At 42.6% G+C, this 13,082-nt stretch overlaps 1 protein-coding gene across 12 annotated transcripts in view; it reads left to right on the forward strand.

The window, feature by feature from the left end:
• The window catches only part of PTPRQ (protein tyrosine phosphatase receptor type Q), a 2,012,995-nt gene that overhangs the window by 1,639,168 nt on the left and 360,745 nt on the right, over positions 1-13,082 (forward strand). For all 12 annotated transcript variants that reach the window (XM_069629300.1, XM_069629298.1, XM_069629293.1 and 9 more), the window contains 2 exons: positions 1,540-1,698; positions 8,107-8,329. In XM_069629300.1, coding sequence (XP_069485401.1) covers positions 1,540-1,698; positions 8,107-8,329 — 382 coding nt within the window. The remainder of the gene's footprint in view (positions 1-1,539; positions 1,699-8,106; positions 8,330-13,082) is intronic.

Consider the following 13,082-nt stretch of genomic DNA (forward strand, 5'->3'; position numbering starts at 1 on the left):
GGGCACAGGGAGTCCAGCAGAATATGGGTGTAGTGTGGATAACCTGATTGCACTTTTGGGGAACATCTGTTCTCAGCAGAGAGGTACATTGCGGTTGCCTTACACTTGGGTTCCAGCTATTGTTGCAGACCATAGACGGAGTTCCAATGTCTCACTCCTGTGAAGAGGGTGGCGTATGGGAGAACACAGCAGGAACCGTGCAGCATTCCACTGAGAGACTGAATTGCATTAGCGGCTGGGGAGGTTGCAGATCTCCATGGGGAATTTATTTCACAGGACTGGCCCGAATGTCTGCTGTTTCTTCCCCTTGCGCTGATCTTTGCTGAGACCTCGTAGGTGTGCTGGGTATATAGTGTTCGATGGAGCGATAGGCCCTCATTCTATCCTGAGGTTACCCAGGAGGATTGCCCTCCGGGAATCTGTAGGTAAGGCACATCACTGTAATGTTGATTCAGGTGCATCCCTACCAAAGATCAGGTGCCCAACACTCACTAAGTCTTCTTCAGTCTGTTGATTTGGAACTTGAGGAGGCCTAGGCAGAGCGCATTAGCATGCTTGAGTTGCAAGTTTATCTGAGCTCTCACAGTGGTTTTCTGGTGGAAGGTAGACAATATTTTCTTGAGGAGTTTCAAAACATACTGGCACTACCTGCGTGATAACACTATGTAAACGTATCCATTTTGGAACAATCTAGAGCTCATCTTGCTCCTGAGCATAATTTGACACCCGGGACCTGCTACATTTGCACTCAGGGTAGCCAGGTCTCGGCCACCAAATATTCATCTTTTGCACTGTGGTGTGCACATCTAAAGGGCGAAAGGTGGCGTACAAGTGTGCACACCTCCTTTTGCCCTTCACATTTGCACTCCTCAGTGCCAAGCGAGTAAGCGCTTCCTGGCACGCTGGCATGCGAGGCAGCATTTACTTTTCATTTTGAGTGCTCACAATTCAAATGAACGCCTCCCCGAATCGATCGCATGTCAGGGAGGGTTTCATTTCAACTGGCAACACTGCTTACCCCCAAATGAAAATCAACCCTCCGAGACATGTCAGCATATCGGGCAGGGTTTCATTTCAATTGCACACGCTCCCGACCATGCCAGCGTGTACAATGAATCCCTACGGGTTCCTCCCGCTGTTTGCTGGTGCATAGAGCGGACGGACCTCATAAGGATCTCTGCGCCAGTATGAAAATCCATGTCGGCACGTATGCTCCGGCATTTGTATGGCAGAGAGGAAAAGTGGCTGCAGAAACGCAGGTTGCGTTTCACTCCTCCTCTCCACCAAACAAATGAGTGGTGGCATCAGTGGAAGGCATAAAAGCCTTACACAAGGGCGTTTCCGCCTTCCATTGACGTTACGGCTCATTTGAAAATGAGCCCCTATGTGTTTTCAATGTATGGTGACACCACCAACACACCGTCCATACCCAGATTGTCAATGAAAGCAAATTGCAACCAAAGCCCAGCTTTTACATGTGCTTATTTGGCCTGATCAATGGTGTCAAGTGAACCTTTCGCTGTATTTGTTTTACCACAGAGCCGCCGTTGCCCACAAAGAGACCGGTGCCAGTGTATGACAGCAGCGGCACCCTCATTGTTTCCTCCACAACTATTACTATCCGGATGCCGATTTGTTACTTCAACGACAACCACGGGCCGATCAAGAGCGTCCAGGTTCTGGTTGCGGAAGCAGCAGGTACGGGGAAACACCCAGCTTGATTTCACGAGCGCCGCTTTCCATGTGCAGAACCTCATGTTTGCCCTTTCAAACCCAAACTAAGCAACCATGTCAAAACATGTTCCCCGGGTCTCATATTTTTGCTGGGTGTCAGGTTCCCCCCCTTCCATTTTGTTTAATTATTCCATTTCACTGAAGCTGGCCCAGTATTCCGGAGAGCACCCCCCCCCCCTCCCCAAGAAAGTTGGCATGTGTTTTTAAAATCTACAGGTTTGGGATTTGCTTTCATAGGAAGGGGTGGCTTACAGTTTTAAACCTGCAAATTCCAGATGTCAGCAACTGCAAACAGATGATGGCAGATGCTCGCAGGTTATTACTATTTGCAGCTTAAGTGGATTGAAGCAGATAACTACGGGCCTACAGAAAAAGGGAACGCTAAAGCAGCTTTTAATCCTCACTGGTTTCCTTCCTGAATGTTAACACACGACAAGGGATGTGTTGTTGGAACATTCTCGAAACTCCTGGTACTTTTCTAGGACAACAGTCGGTCTAGGATTGTGATTTGGCTGAATGCGTTCTCATTCGATAGATGTAAACATCGACATCTAAGTGGCAAAGGATTGCAACAGTAACAACCAAAGCCCTTTGCAGCCCATCATTCACATGGCACTTGCAGATAGCCTAATACTTCACTTCAACCAGGTTACCCCGGAACCAAGCATGGGGCGGCGGCACAATGCCAGCATATCCTGCTCCCACCTTAATCACACAGGGCCCGATTCATGGAATATTTGCCCAGTTCAAAGTGAATTTGCACTGCTGAAAAGTGACTTTGCACTGCCGACACAAACCCTCATTCATGGAACCGTGCAAAGTGTATTTTTGCCGTGCAAAGTCATTTTGTACTGCAAAAATGACTATGCGCTGACTTTGCTCGGACTTTGCATGGCGAAAATACACTTTGCATCGTTCCATGAATCAGGGTTTGTGTCGGCAGTGCAAAGTCAATGTTCAGAAGTGCAAATTCAGTTTGAACCGGGCAAATATTCCATGAATCGGCCCCTCATACTTTATATGCAGTGCCACAGAGCGCAACACCATAGGCCATGCATGACACACTGCAGCCCAGACTGTACAAGGCACACTTAGATGCTCTAAAAAAATCCATGCAACAGACCCATTGATAAAGGAGTAGGCGTTATGCGTTTACACTCCGAGAGACCAAAAAGGGGGTGTGAATGTGAGCATCTGATGTTCACACTTTCGTCCCTTTTGTGTTTGAAGGAGCACAATTCAGAGGATTATTATTGACCCTTCTTTGAATAGTGTTGCATATGCATTTCCATCCATTAAATAGGGATAGACATGCATATTCACATTTTTTAATAGGGTATTCCAGAAACACTGCATTTTCAGCCTTACACTCACAACATAATGGGCCTTGTTATGAGTTAGGCAGAATTTCAGAGGTACATCCTCCAAAAATAGCCCTGGGGAATGACCGTTACCGCCACTTGGTCAGGCAGAATTTTGGTTCTAATTACAAGTGCACATTTATTTTGGGTCCATTGGAGCCAATGGGGCTTTTCTTGCGGAATTACCACCACAGTAATTCTGCCAATTCTCCTGATTTTTCGGTGTTGAGTGGAAAGATTTACCTCGAGGGGTTTGCTATAGATAAATTCTCCACTCAAAACCAAAACTCATAATTTGACATAGTGGTACAATTGGCGGTAACTCAGTTACCACCAATTTTACCACTCACCGCCTAACTCGTAATGAGGCCGAATGTCAGTAAAGTCATTAGTACTTTCTCCTGAGAATACCACATGGAATACAGTAATTACCTTCTGTGTTATTCTGCATCCACATCCAAACTACTGATGAGCCCTTCAGTCCTATCCAAATGTATGCCAAATCCTTCTTCCAATTGTGGGTGTTGCAGAGAGAGTAGGAGGCAGGTAAAATCGCCCACTTTTTGAAACTGCTTATATCATTTATCTGCCAACTTCATACGTGAATGTATGTTATGCCTTATTAAATTAATTCTCCCATCTCTGTGCAGAACATACTGCAAGTGTTATGCAAAAGGAATGAAGAGACCAGGAGTGAGAAAGGGGGCTAAACCCTGTCCACTTTCTTATCGTCCCTCCGACAATTACAGGAAGTAGAAAGTGCTGAAATCTGGCGATAAGTGTGCGCTTTCCTCACCAGTAGAGGTTTTGCATCCCAATAACCTGCATATAGAGGTAGTGCTTCCCAGAGCAATGCTCCACAGGATAGACCATTCAGAGAGGGGAGCCTTGCCATGGGCGCCATCTGCCATGTTGTGATCTAAGAGTGCATGAATCTGTGACAGCAGAGTGAACATTGCAGTGAATCTGGGTATTTTCCATCCACTTTTGCTCATATGCAGGGTATTGCAACATGTTTGCCCAGTAAACCTGTAACAATATATTTAGAGACAACCTTTAACACGGGGAGTTCATTCCCTCCCAGTTAAGTTGCCACACAATATGTAATTTATCTGATTCAGACTAGCCCTGTCTTTGACTCATATAGACCCACGTAGATCCCCCCCCCTGTGCCACCAATAAGTCAAGAAACAGGTCAGGCAACAGAAAAAATATATATTTATTGAATAATAGATTCAATGAATATTTGCACCAAATGATTACACACCCCACATTCTCTGTGCCACAAAACAAAGCTTAAATTCAAAAACTCACTTTTTGGGATTTCACTTTTGGGTCTCATGTACATGGAACACAAGCCAAATAAATAGTTCAACCCTCCTGTCCCACAAAAACCCCTGAATGTCAAAACTAAACAATACCATGGAACATTACAAGATCATGAGCTTTAGCATTCCTTGATAAGGTTTAGATTTAAACCAATTACAACCTTTTTCTATTTTCAAAAGCAATTTCACCCATGCAGCCCTTGGCATGTTTAATTTCCCTGTGCACTTGAAAATCCTACTCGTTTTGAAAGCACCACAGACTTTTGATAATATTTTTGATTGATAAAATCCTTCTTCCTTCTTCACCCTGAAGCAATACAAAATCTCTCTTCGATCAGGGTCACTTTCTCACTCTTAGGAGAGAGTATGCATTTTTCAATTAGGAACTACTCTTTGTTCATTTAGTAAAGCACTATTCTAACCAGCACCAAAAACCCTGACATTCAGTTAACTTCAGCACGCTTCTGCTTAAAGGCCAGGTCTGAGGAATGGTGACAGCAATTTAGTTTTTAGACAAGGACACCCCTGCTTTAGGCAGAATTCTGGGATTGACAAGGAAAATATGTATACCTGATTACATTAACAGACTATAGTTTTTATTCGCACTGGGAGTGAGTTTTGTTAATCTCGAATGTTAACAAAACCACCCTGTGTAGTTTAGATATAGGGGAATTAATTGAATTATTATTTATCAAAATATACTAAGGATCTAGTTCCATACCCCCACCCATTAACTAAAGGGAAGGTTTTAAATCGATCGAATCCCCACACTTGGTTCTGTTGGACAAACTACTTACATTAGATTTCTGGGTTCTGCGCTCAGGAAAGACATCCGTGTTTCAGGACCCTGTCTTGGGGAAACACAGGGATCTGGTCAGGCTCTTCAATCATGGATAGTCACCAGCATGAATCCCTCTATGTAGCTCTCCATGCAAAGATCCCAACCTTTTTAGTCTTTCTCAATTGTTGTCTCCCAGGCAATGTTAAATATGCAGCAGTTTTCAATAGTTGCACCCAGATGACTTCATGCAGCTGACCTGGCAAGGTTAAATTCTGCAACCCCCATTTAGTATTGACCTAGATGATTTGTAGGCAGTTCTCCCCTCTCTGGCTTTTGCACCCACCTTTTAACCTCAAAGCCACACCTCAGAAACATTCAAATTAGGAGGTGTTAATTTATTAGTCCAGAATTTTAATTGGACCTATACAGTCCTCTCCAACCCCAAGTCCATGCCCCTCATTGTGGATAGGCCTCAGAGTTGTGTAGTTGAAATGATGGGAGGGATGAATCCGCCCAATGGAGTTTTCATTTTATACTTGCATGCAAGGCCCATTTTGTACACAATTTTCAATGTACACAACATTTTAATGTGTGGCCGTTGTGAGTGAAATGCTGCCTTTTGTCTATCAGTCAACAATGCGCCTCTCCAATTCCCTTCTGCAGTCTGTTTTTTTGTTCTCATGTTCCTTGCTTCAATTGCAGAAGTACATACATTTGAATTCACTAGGCACATTGGCTGTGTTGAACTTTTGAGGATGGTTTTTCATTCTGCCAGGGTGCCTACCCATTACAAGAAGGTATTTCTGCACATTTTGGGCCTAACATGGCCCTTCAAATCATGTGTTCCTGGGACTGCCATTAAACCCCACACACTAACAGTAAGAATTATTACTTGTGAACATTGTGTTATTTTCTGAGGGCAGCAAACAAGGCTAATTATTATTTTAAGTAAGCAACAAGAGTTGCATGGCTGTTTATTTAAACATTCAAATTTAAATGATCTGATGCATGTTCCTTTTTGGGGGTGGGCTATGTCTTAAGCAACAGGTCAGGTCAGGTTAACAACAGTGATAAGAAATCTTATCACTTTTGTTAACATTTTCAATGTGATCTTTATTATCAGTATGCTTTTAAAACACAGTAAATGCAAAATATGTTTCTCATGTGTGTCTATTAAGTATTAACATGTGAAAGATTTTCGTATAAGAGGCCAGAACACACAAAGGTAGTCATGCGATGAGTGCCAACAGGAAAGAGCCAGTACTTTCTATGGCACAGAAAGCCTGTACTTTTAACATAGTTTGGGACCTACCTATGATAATGTTGTCTCAACTGTTGTCGTCAACAGCCCTTCATCAGGCTGATTAACAGTGATCGCTATATTTGGCAAAGAGCGTCATAAACATTATTTTTTTGTTCTTGAATTAGGGTTTGTGTCACAGATAATTTCCATACATATTTAATTGAATAGCATGTACGCAGGCAGGGTTGGCGTCAGAAGGCCAATGTTAATTTTGCAGAAATACATCAATGAAGGCCTATCTTTGGTGCTTTGATGGGATGATTATTCCAGAATTGACACAAACCCACATCTTTTGGTACCTCAGTTGAATGCAATAATAACCACTTAACTGCTGGAGTGGGAGGAGCCTACAATGATTTCTCATGCAAATTCAGGGCAAACATTTTCACCCATAGCACCTAAGAACTTGAGCAGGCTCATTCCTAAACACCCTCATGCTACAATGGAACTTACTTTAAATGAGAAATAATCAGTGTTTGGCAAATCCTGATCCAGCAACTTTCAGGTGTGTGACTCATGTCTGGAGCAGTAGCCCTTATTTGACCAGATTAGAAAAGAGGGCCATGATTTTTGGAGTTGGTGCTATGGGTCCATTGACCAATCAAGTTGTGGTCAATGGACCCATAGCACCAACTCCAAAAATCATATTTTGTATGAAGAAGAAAGACAAGCAGGGGTAAAGGAATAACTAGCAATACTTTACTTGTTGTGCCTGTTTTTCCAGGATTTTGGATACCTATAGATTGTTGCAAATCAGTAGTATACACAAAACCATTCAAATCTGGTTCAAGTTCATTTGAACCAGGTTTTGCATATACTCTGCTTTCATACACTACGAAAGGAAGAAAATCAATGGTTCACCTCAGAGTACACCTCTGGGCACCCCTCCATTAATATGATGTGGAACGCTTGTATATTTACATTTGAAAATGGGTTTTAGATGTTGGTAAGAAACATGTATCACAATAATGCTCATGATGGAGTGAGAGGTGACATTAAATATTGTCAAGAACATCAAGGGATTGGAGGATGTGTCGATTATGATGCCACTCAAATATAAAAAGGAGGTGCCATTATGGGCTGTATTGTCTACATTACATGAAGTCCTAGGGGAAGGATTCCCAAACAGTTGCACTGCAAGACTGTTGGCCTTGCCCTTCAACATCTCAGAGCTGCATGTGCTGTCAATTTCGCCTAAAACTGTGCAAATATATGACTGCCTTATGCACCACTGAGGTGCTCACGTGCAAATGTGATTCACACACATTTACTCAAGGGCATCTAAGAGATGCTCCAGGCACCTCCATCCCTCCTCCAGTGTTAGATTTTGCAAATTAGGTATAAGCCGGTTCAAATCAGAGATGCTCACAAGCATCTCCTCCTGTGAAAACCTTATGAGTCAGACCCCATATCCCAAAAAATATTTTGTTTTGCATTTGACATGATTGAAATATTTGTTTAAGTAAATGTCATCATTACAGATTTCCAAATATAATTTGGTGACTGGTTCCAATGTTCCTGACCAAATGTCTTCATTTGCATGTAGACAGATACATGGCTTATGTCTTACATGCCATGCTTTCTTTTCCCTAATCTCAGTTCAGCATGAAGGGAATGTTACCAAGTGGCACGAGGCCTACTTCAAGAAGCCAAAGCCCTACTTTACAAATGAAGGCTTCCCAAATCCTGAATGTCCAGAGGGAAGGCAGAGATTTCAGGCCAAAGAAGAGGTGTATGTCATAGGCGCAGACAACAACTGCATGCTGCAGGGTGATGAAGACAAGATATGCAATGGCCCACTGAAGCCCCGAAAGCAGTATGTGTAAGTTGTTGCCTTGTAATACTACTGTATGGTTCATGAAGTGTAACAGAGCCAAGATAATTGTGGGCAGGGCACACACATGTAGTACGTTTTCCAAATAAATTCCTGATGCCTTTGCAGAATGCGTGGGCAAATGGCATGCTAATATTCAGATATAAAGACAATTGGTTTCGATAGATTTAACGTCGTAGGACTTCATAAGTAGTAACCTGAGATGGATCACCAGATGTGGTTATGACTGTTATTGCGTGAAGTATTTGTAGAGTCAATGAACACTGTGTTTAAAAAGTATTTCCGTCCTTGTTTTAGGGATGGCAATGCTTATTGTGCAACAGTGCCACGGTGTTCCATTAAAGATAATGCATAGGAGGCTCGATAATAAGCCTTCTCTACGTTTTGCATAAAGGGTGGGAGCATATAGGAGTATGAAAGGCTTATATTCCTGCACGCTTGGGTAACCAGAGCATAGCTTTGTCCCTTAATTTGAATTACAATCCACTGCTGCAGGCCACTGAAACTGGGATGGGGCTTTATTGAACACAGATGTTGGAGACTGCAGTGAGCTCCACCCTGTTGGGCTGTGGGCTTGGAGGGCCTTTGTAAGCTCTCTTTGAACAGAAACAGTTGCTCATTCAACCACTTCCACTAGGAGTGTGTGCTTAAGTTACCTGTTTTTTTAACCTTTTCTGGCAATCCTGATTTTGACTCGCAAATTCTGTTGTTACTTGCTTGCAGTGCATTTTCCATTCTGTTGTTGCAGCCTGCCTGTTATTGAAACTTTCTTTGTAATCCTGCTTTTAACTTCTGAACCCTGCCTGCCTTAGACTATGTTACAACCCCTGTGTTGTTTTGCTTTTAAGGACCAAGACACCAGTTCTATACTGGTATCTTTGCTACCTTTCTGACTTTCTGCAACCACCCTGTTTTCTGTAAGCATTTCAGCATCACTGACTTGTCCTGTTTCTACCTGAGTATTTCTCTCTTTCTCTCTGCTATCCCTGTCTCTTCAATGCCACACATTTGCTGAGTTAGTATCTTCCTCCAGTATTTAACTTTCCTGTTTGTTCCTGGCTTGTCTAATTTCAAGACTTCAGTCCATAGTTTTTCTGCCTGTTCTTAGTGCTGTGAGTTTCCTGAACCTCCTGTATTCACTGTGTTGGCAGCAACCTATCTTGTCTGAACCCATTGCTTTTTGTATTCTGAAATTCCAGTCTCTGCTTTGTACTTTTATTTTCTACCAGTCCTGTACCTGGTTATTTCTTTCAATGCTGCTTTCCTCCTGTATTACATTTTGGTGCGCTGTTGTGCCCCTGCTCCGTAACCATTGACAGTGTGACCCTGGAGTGGTCTCCGTTCAGATCAAATAAGGTTAAACTTTCTGTTGCTTTCGTCTAGTCCATTGGAGTCTTACCTGCCTCAGTATATGGTCTCCAGTTTCAGCCTTACACGGAGTACAACAGTCTCTTCGGCACACCTAACTCATGATGCTGCTGTATGACAGTTGTTAAGAGTAATCTGCTGGTACCAATCCCAACCTTTGGTACCCTAATCCCGCTTTCCCTAATCCCGGGAAACCCCTTATCATATTCCAGTAAACCCTTTATTCTGATCAATCCGTGTTGTCCAGTATATTTGCTGGCCTTTGATTTCTCTGTGTCTCTTTACTTACTGACAGTTCCTGCCCCTGTACTTTCTGTGTATACCTGTTGCAACTCAGATCAGCGTGGTATGTACCCTGTTTACTTTACATGCTACCATTACCTTATGCATCTCCCCTAATCTACATTGCATACTCTGAGTTATAGCTTTTGCCCTGTGCCCGCCGGCCAGACTCTTTATGATGAGACAGAGAGCTATATTTATTTATTTATTTTATTAATGCATTTGTAAAGCACGCAAAGCCCAAAGGCATCTCGGCGCTGACACTTAAGTAGACGGTTACATGTATTTTCAAGCTTACATAACAAAAACAATCACAAAACGGTAATGGAATTAACATAGTCCATTACATTAACAAGGAAGTGGTATTATTAAGAGAGTGCCCCGAAACAATAGTTGGCATTAACAGTGTTTCTTCTCAATCTTTTTATCTTGAGTGCGGGACAAAAAAAGGTTGTCCCCTCTCACTATTGCTTTTTGTCTTGGCCATTGAACCACCCCCCTGATGAAGGGTTTTGCCTGGCCTGGCTTTGAGGATCGAGTGTCGCTATATGCTGATGATCTCCTTCTGTTTAATGGGGGCCTCTCAGATCCTATCCCAGAGTCATAGAAACAATCGGAATATTTAAACGATCTAGCCTGCTGCATGAAAATTGGAGCAAGTCAGTTTTTTTCCTTGTTGAGGGTGGACCTGGGATTATCCCGCATAATTGCCGATTCTCTGTGGCCCTTGACACTTTTTTATACCTGGGTATCCGAATCGTGCTTTTGATGCACGATTTAGTACCCATTATGCAAACATTTATTTTAGATAGCAAATTCTGATAGGCCCTTCCTCTTTCGCTGTATGGGCGTACCCCCCTGTTTAAAATGTTGATTATACCCAAATACCTGTACGTCGTTCAGAATACCCTAGTTTGGAATGCTGACATGGAATTTGATAGGGTTGAGCATATACTGAGGAAGTTATTGTGGCGTGACTCCCAAAATAGAATATTCAATTCAATCGAATACTTTATTCGGCAGAAATGCCATAAAAGTCACAAAGATAAAAAACCATACACACATGAATAACTAGAATAAAAATACAACCAGTCAGTATTCATTACATTTAAAGAAGAGTTCATATTATAAAAGTGAAAAGTGCCGACTAGAAAAAAAAGATAAAATAAACCAAAAGTCTTTATGAGAATTAGTGGGGAGATTAAAATCTAGACTAGGATAGCTTTGGATACCTTATATATGTTGATTTGAGAAGGGAGCATTGGCCTCCAAGATATCTGAAAGTACTATTGGGCTTCCCAAATGATGGTCGCCAACTAATGGCTTCATGGAGATTACACTCTCCCCATATTGCCCTTGAACCCTCCTGGCTTGAACACAGCAATCCACTTCAGACACTTTACAATGGAGGGGCTGTTAACAAGGTCCCACTGCCATCACAGCAGATTGCCACGACACCTGACTGACTATGATGTCGTACAGCACAGAGCACATATTTTCCATAGAACATGGTTATGTCCTAAGATACAGATACAGAAGTTTTGGTGTCCAGTTTTACTTTGTTTGTCATTGAAACTTGACCAGCCAGTACCTATGGATCAAGACTATCCCTACTGGGCATTTGGGGAGACACCATCTTCTCCCGATATGAAAACCTTTTCCTGTCAAATGCCTTATTCTTAGCAAAACACAATATTGTGATGACATGGGGTGCACAGTCTCCACTCACTGTGTCAAAATGGAAACATGATATGGATGCTTGCATGATGCTGGAGGAGCAAGTGTGCAGGTCCAGGGGCTACCACCAAATGTTAGGGAAAATATGGGATAAGTAGGAGGCCAATAGGTGAGACCGTGGCAACCTCTGTTTATTGTTTGTTTACTTATTGACTCTCTTGGGGATGACATTGTTATGTAATAACCTTGCCACTGGTCGTTGCTTATTTTGTTTTATCCTACATTTCATACTACGTTTGTAAAGTTTTCATTCTGATCATGCTTGCTCTTTTTCTGCTCTTTATTTTTCCTTTATGGTCAACTATGCATCTTGCTTTGACATGCCAATAACAAGATTTGTAAAAATAAAAAAAAAATAAAAAAGATGCATATGTGAATCTGCCCCAGTTCTCGGTATTAGAACAATGGCCTTTTGGCAAAGGGGGACATTTCCCAACATTCCAAAGTCATTCAAAGACTGTTCGAGCTGGGACAGAGTCAGACACATGGCTCGAGTAATTTTTTTCAAAGTCAGACAGTCAAACTCTAAGTAACGTAGGCCTCAAATGAGACCGATTCATCCCAAATCTTAGTCCCTATAAGAAGTGCTGGCCTCTGATGACACACCCCATTTTATTATGGTTTATGATCAGAGAAGGATAATTTTCCGAGTCAGTGTTATCTCACATATAGCCCGCTCATTGGCGCTGTCCTAGCCTTCTCCACAGTTCACTTTTAATGATGTGCAACGTAATCCCACTATTTCAAAATCACCCGACGCAGACATATTATTTCTGCTGTGTATGGCCTACACAGGTAGCCATAGGAGCATAACGATGTTTCTAAATTCTGTATCTGCCTAATATGCCATCACCCAGGTGGGACATGGAAGTCATATATTAATGGTGTGACATCACAAGAAGGAAATGCAGCATTTCCTCTGCTTCCCTGGTTGCGAGCGGTGTGCAGAGTGAAGGAGTCTAATGTGACACTCCTTCACTCTGCACACCGCTCGCAACCTAATGATTAGAGGGAGGTGGCTGAGGTGTCAGGCCGTAGGTATGTGTGCATTGTTATTGTAGAAGGATCACTAAACCACTACACCTATTTTACTGCACAGTTTATTCTGCTGCCCTCTGGCGTCTGGCCTTTGTAAATGTGCTGCTGCTCACACACTACTTCTCCATTGTTTTTCTTCCTTTTTGCAGCCTCTTCCCCCTTGAAAATATGTTTAAATGCGCATTCATTAGTAACTTGTATGCATCAGGATCATGTTTTTGCAGGTGATATTTCTGTGGTACCTGACGCCACACACCATGTTCCCGCCTACACGCCACACCTCTTTGCCACCTCGTCTGCTACTGGGGTTGTTCTC

Source organism: Ambystoma mexicanum, chromosome 12, assembly GCF_040938575.1.
Source record: "Ambystoma mexicanum isolate Mex_15411 chromosome 12, UKY_AmexF1_1, whole genome shotgun sequence".
Taxonomy (NCBI): domain Eukaryota; kingdom Metazoa; phylum Chordata; class Amphibia; order Caudata; family Ambystomatidae; genus Ambystoma; species Ambystoma mexicanum.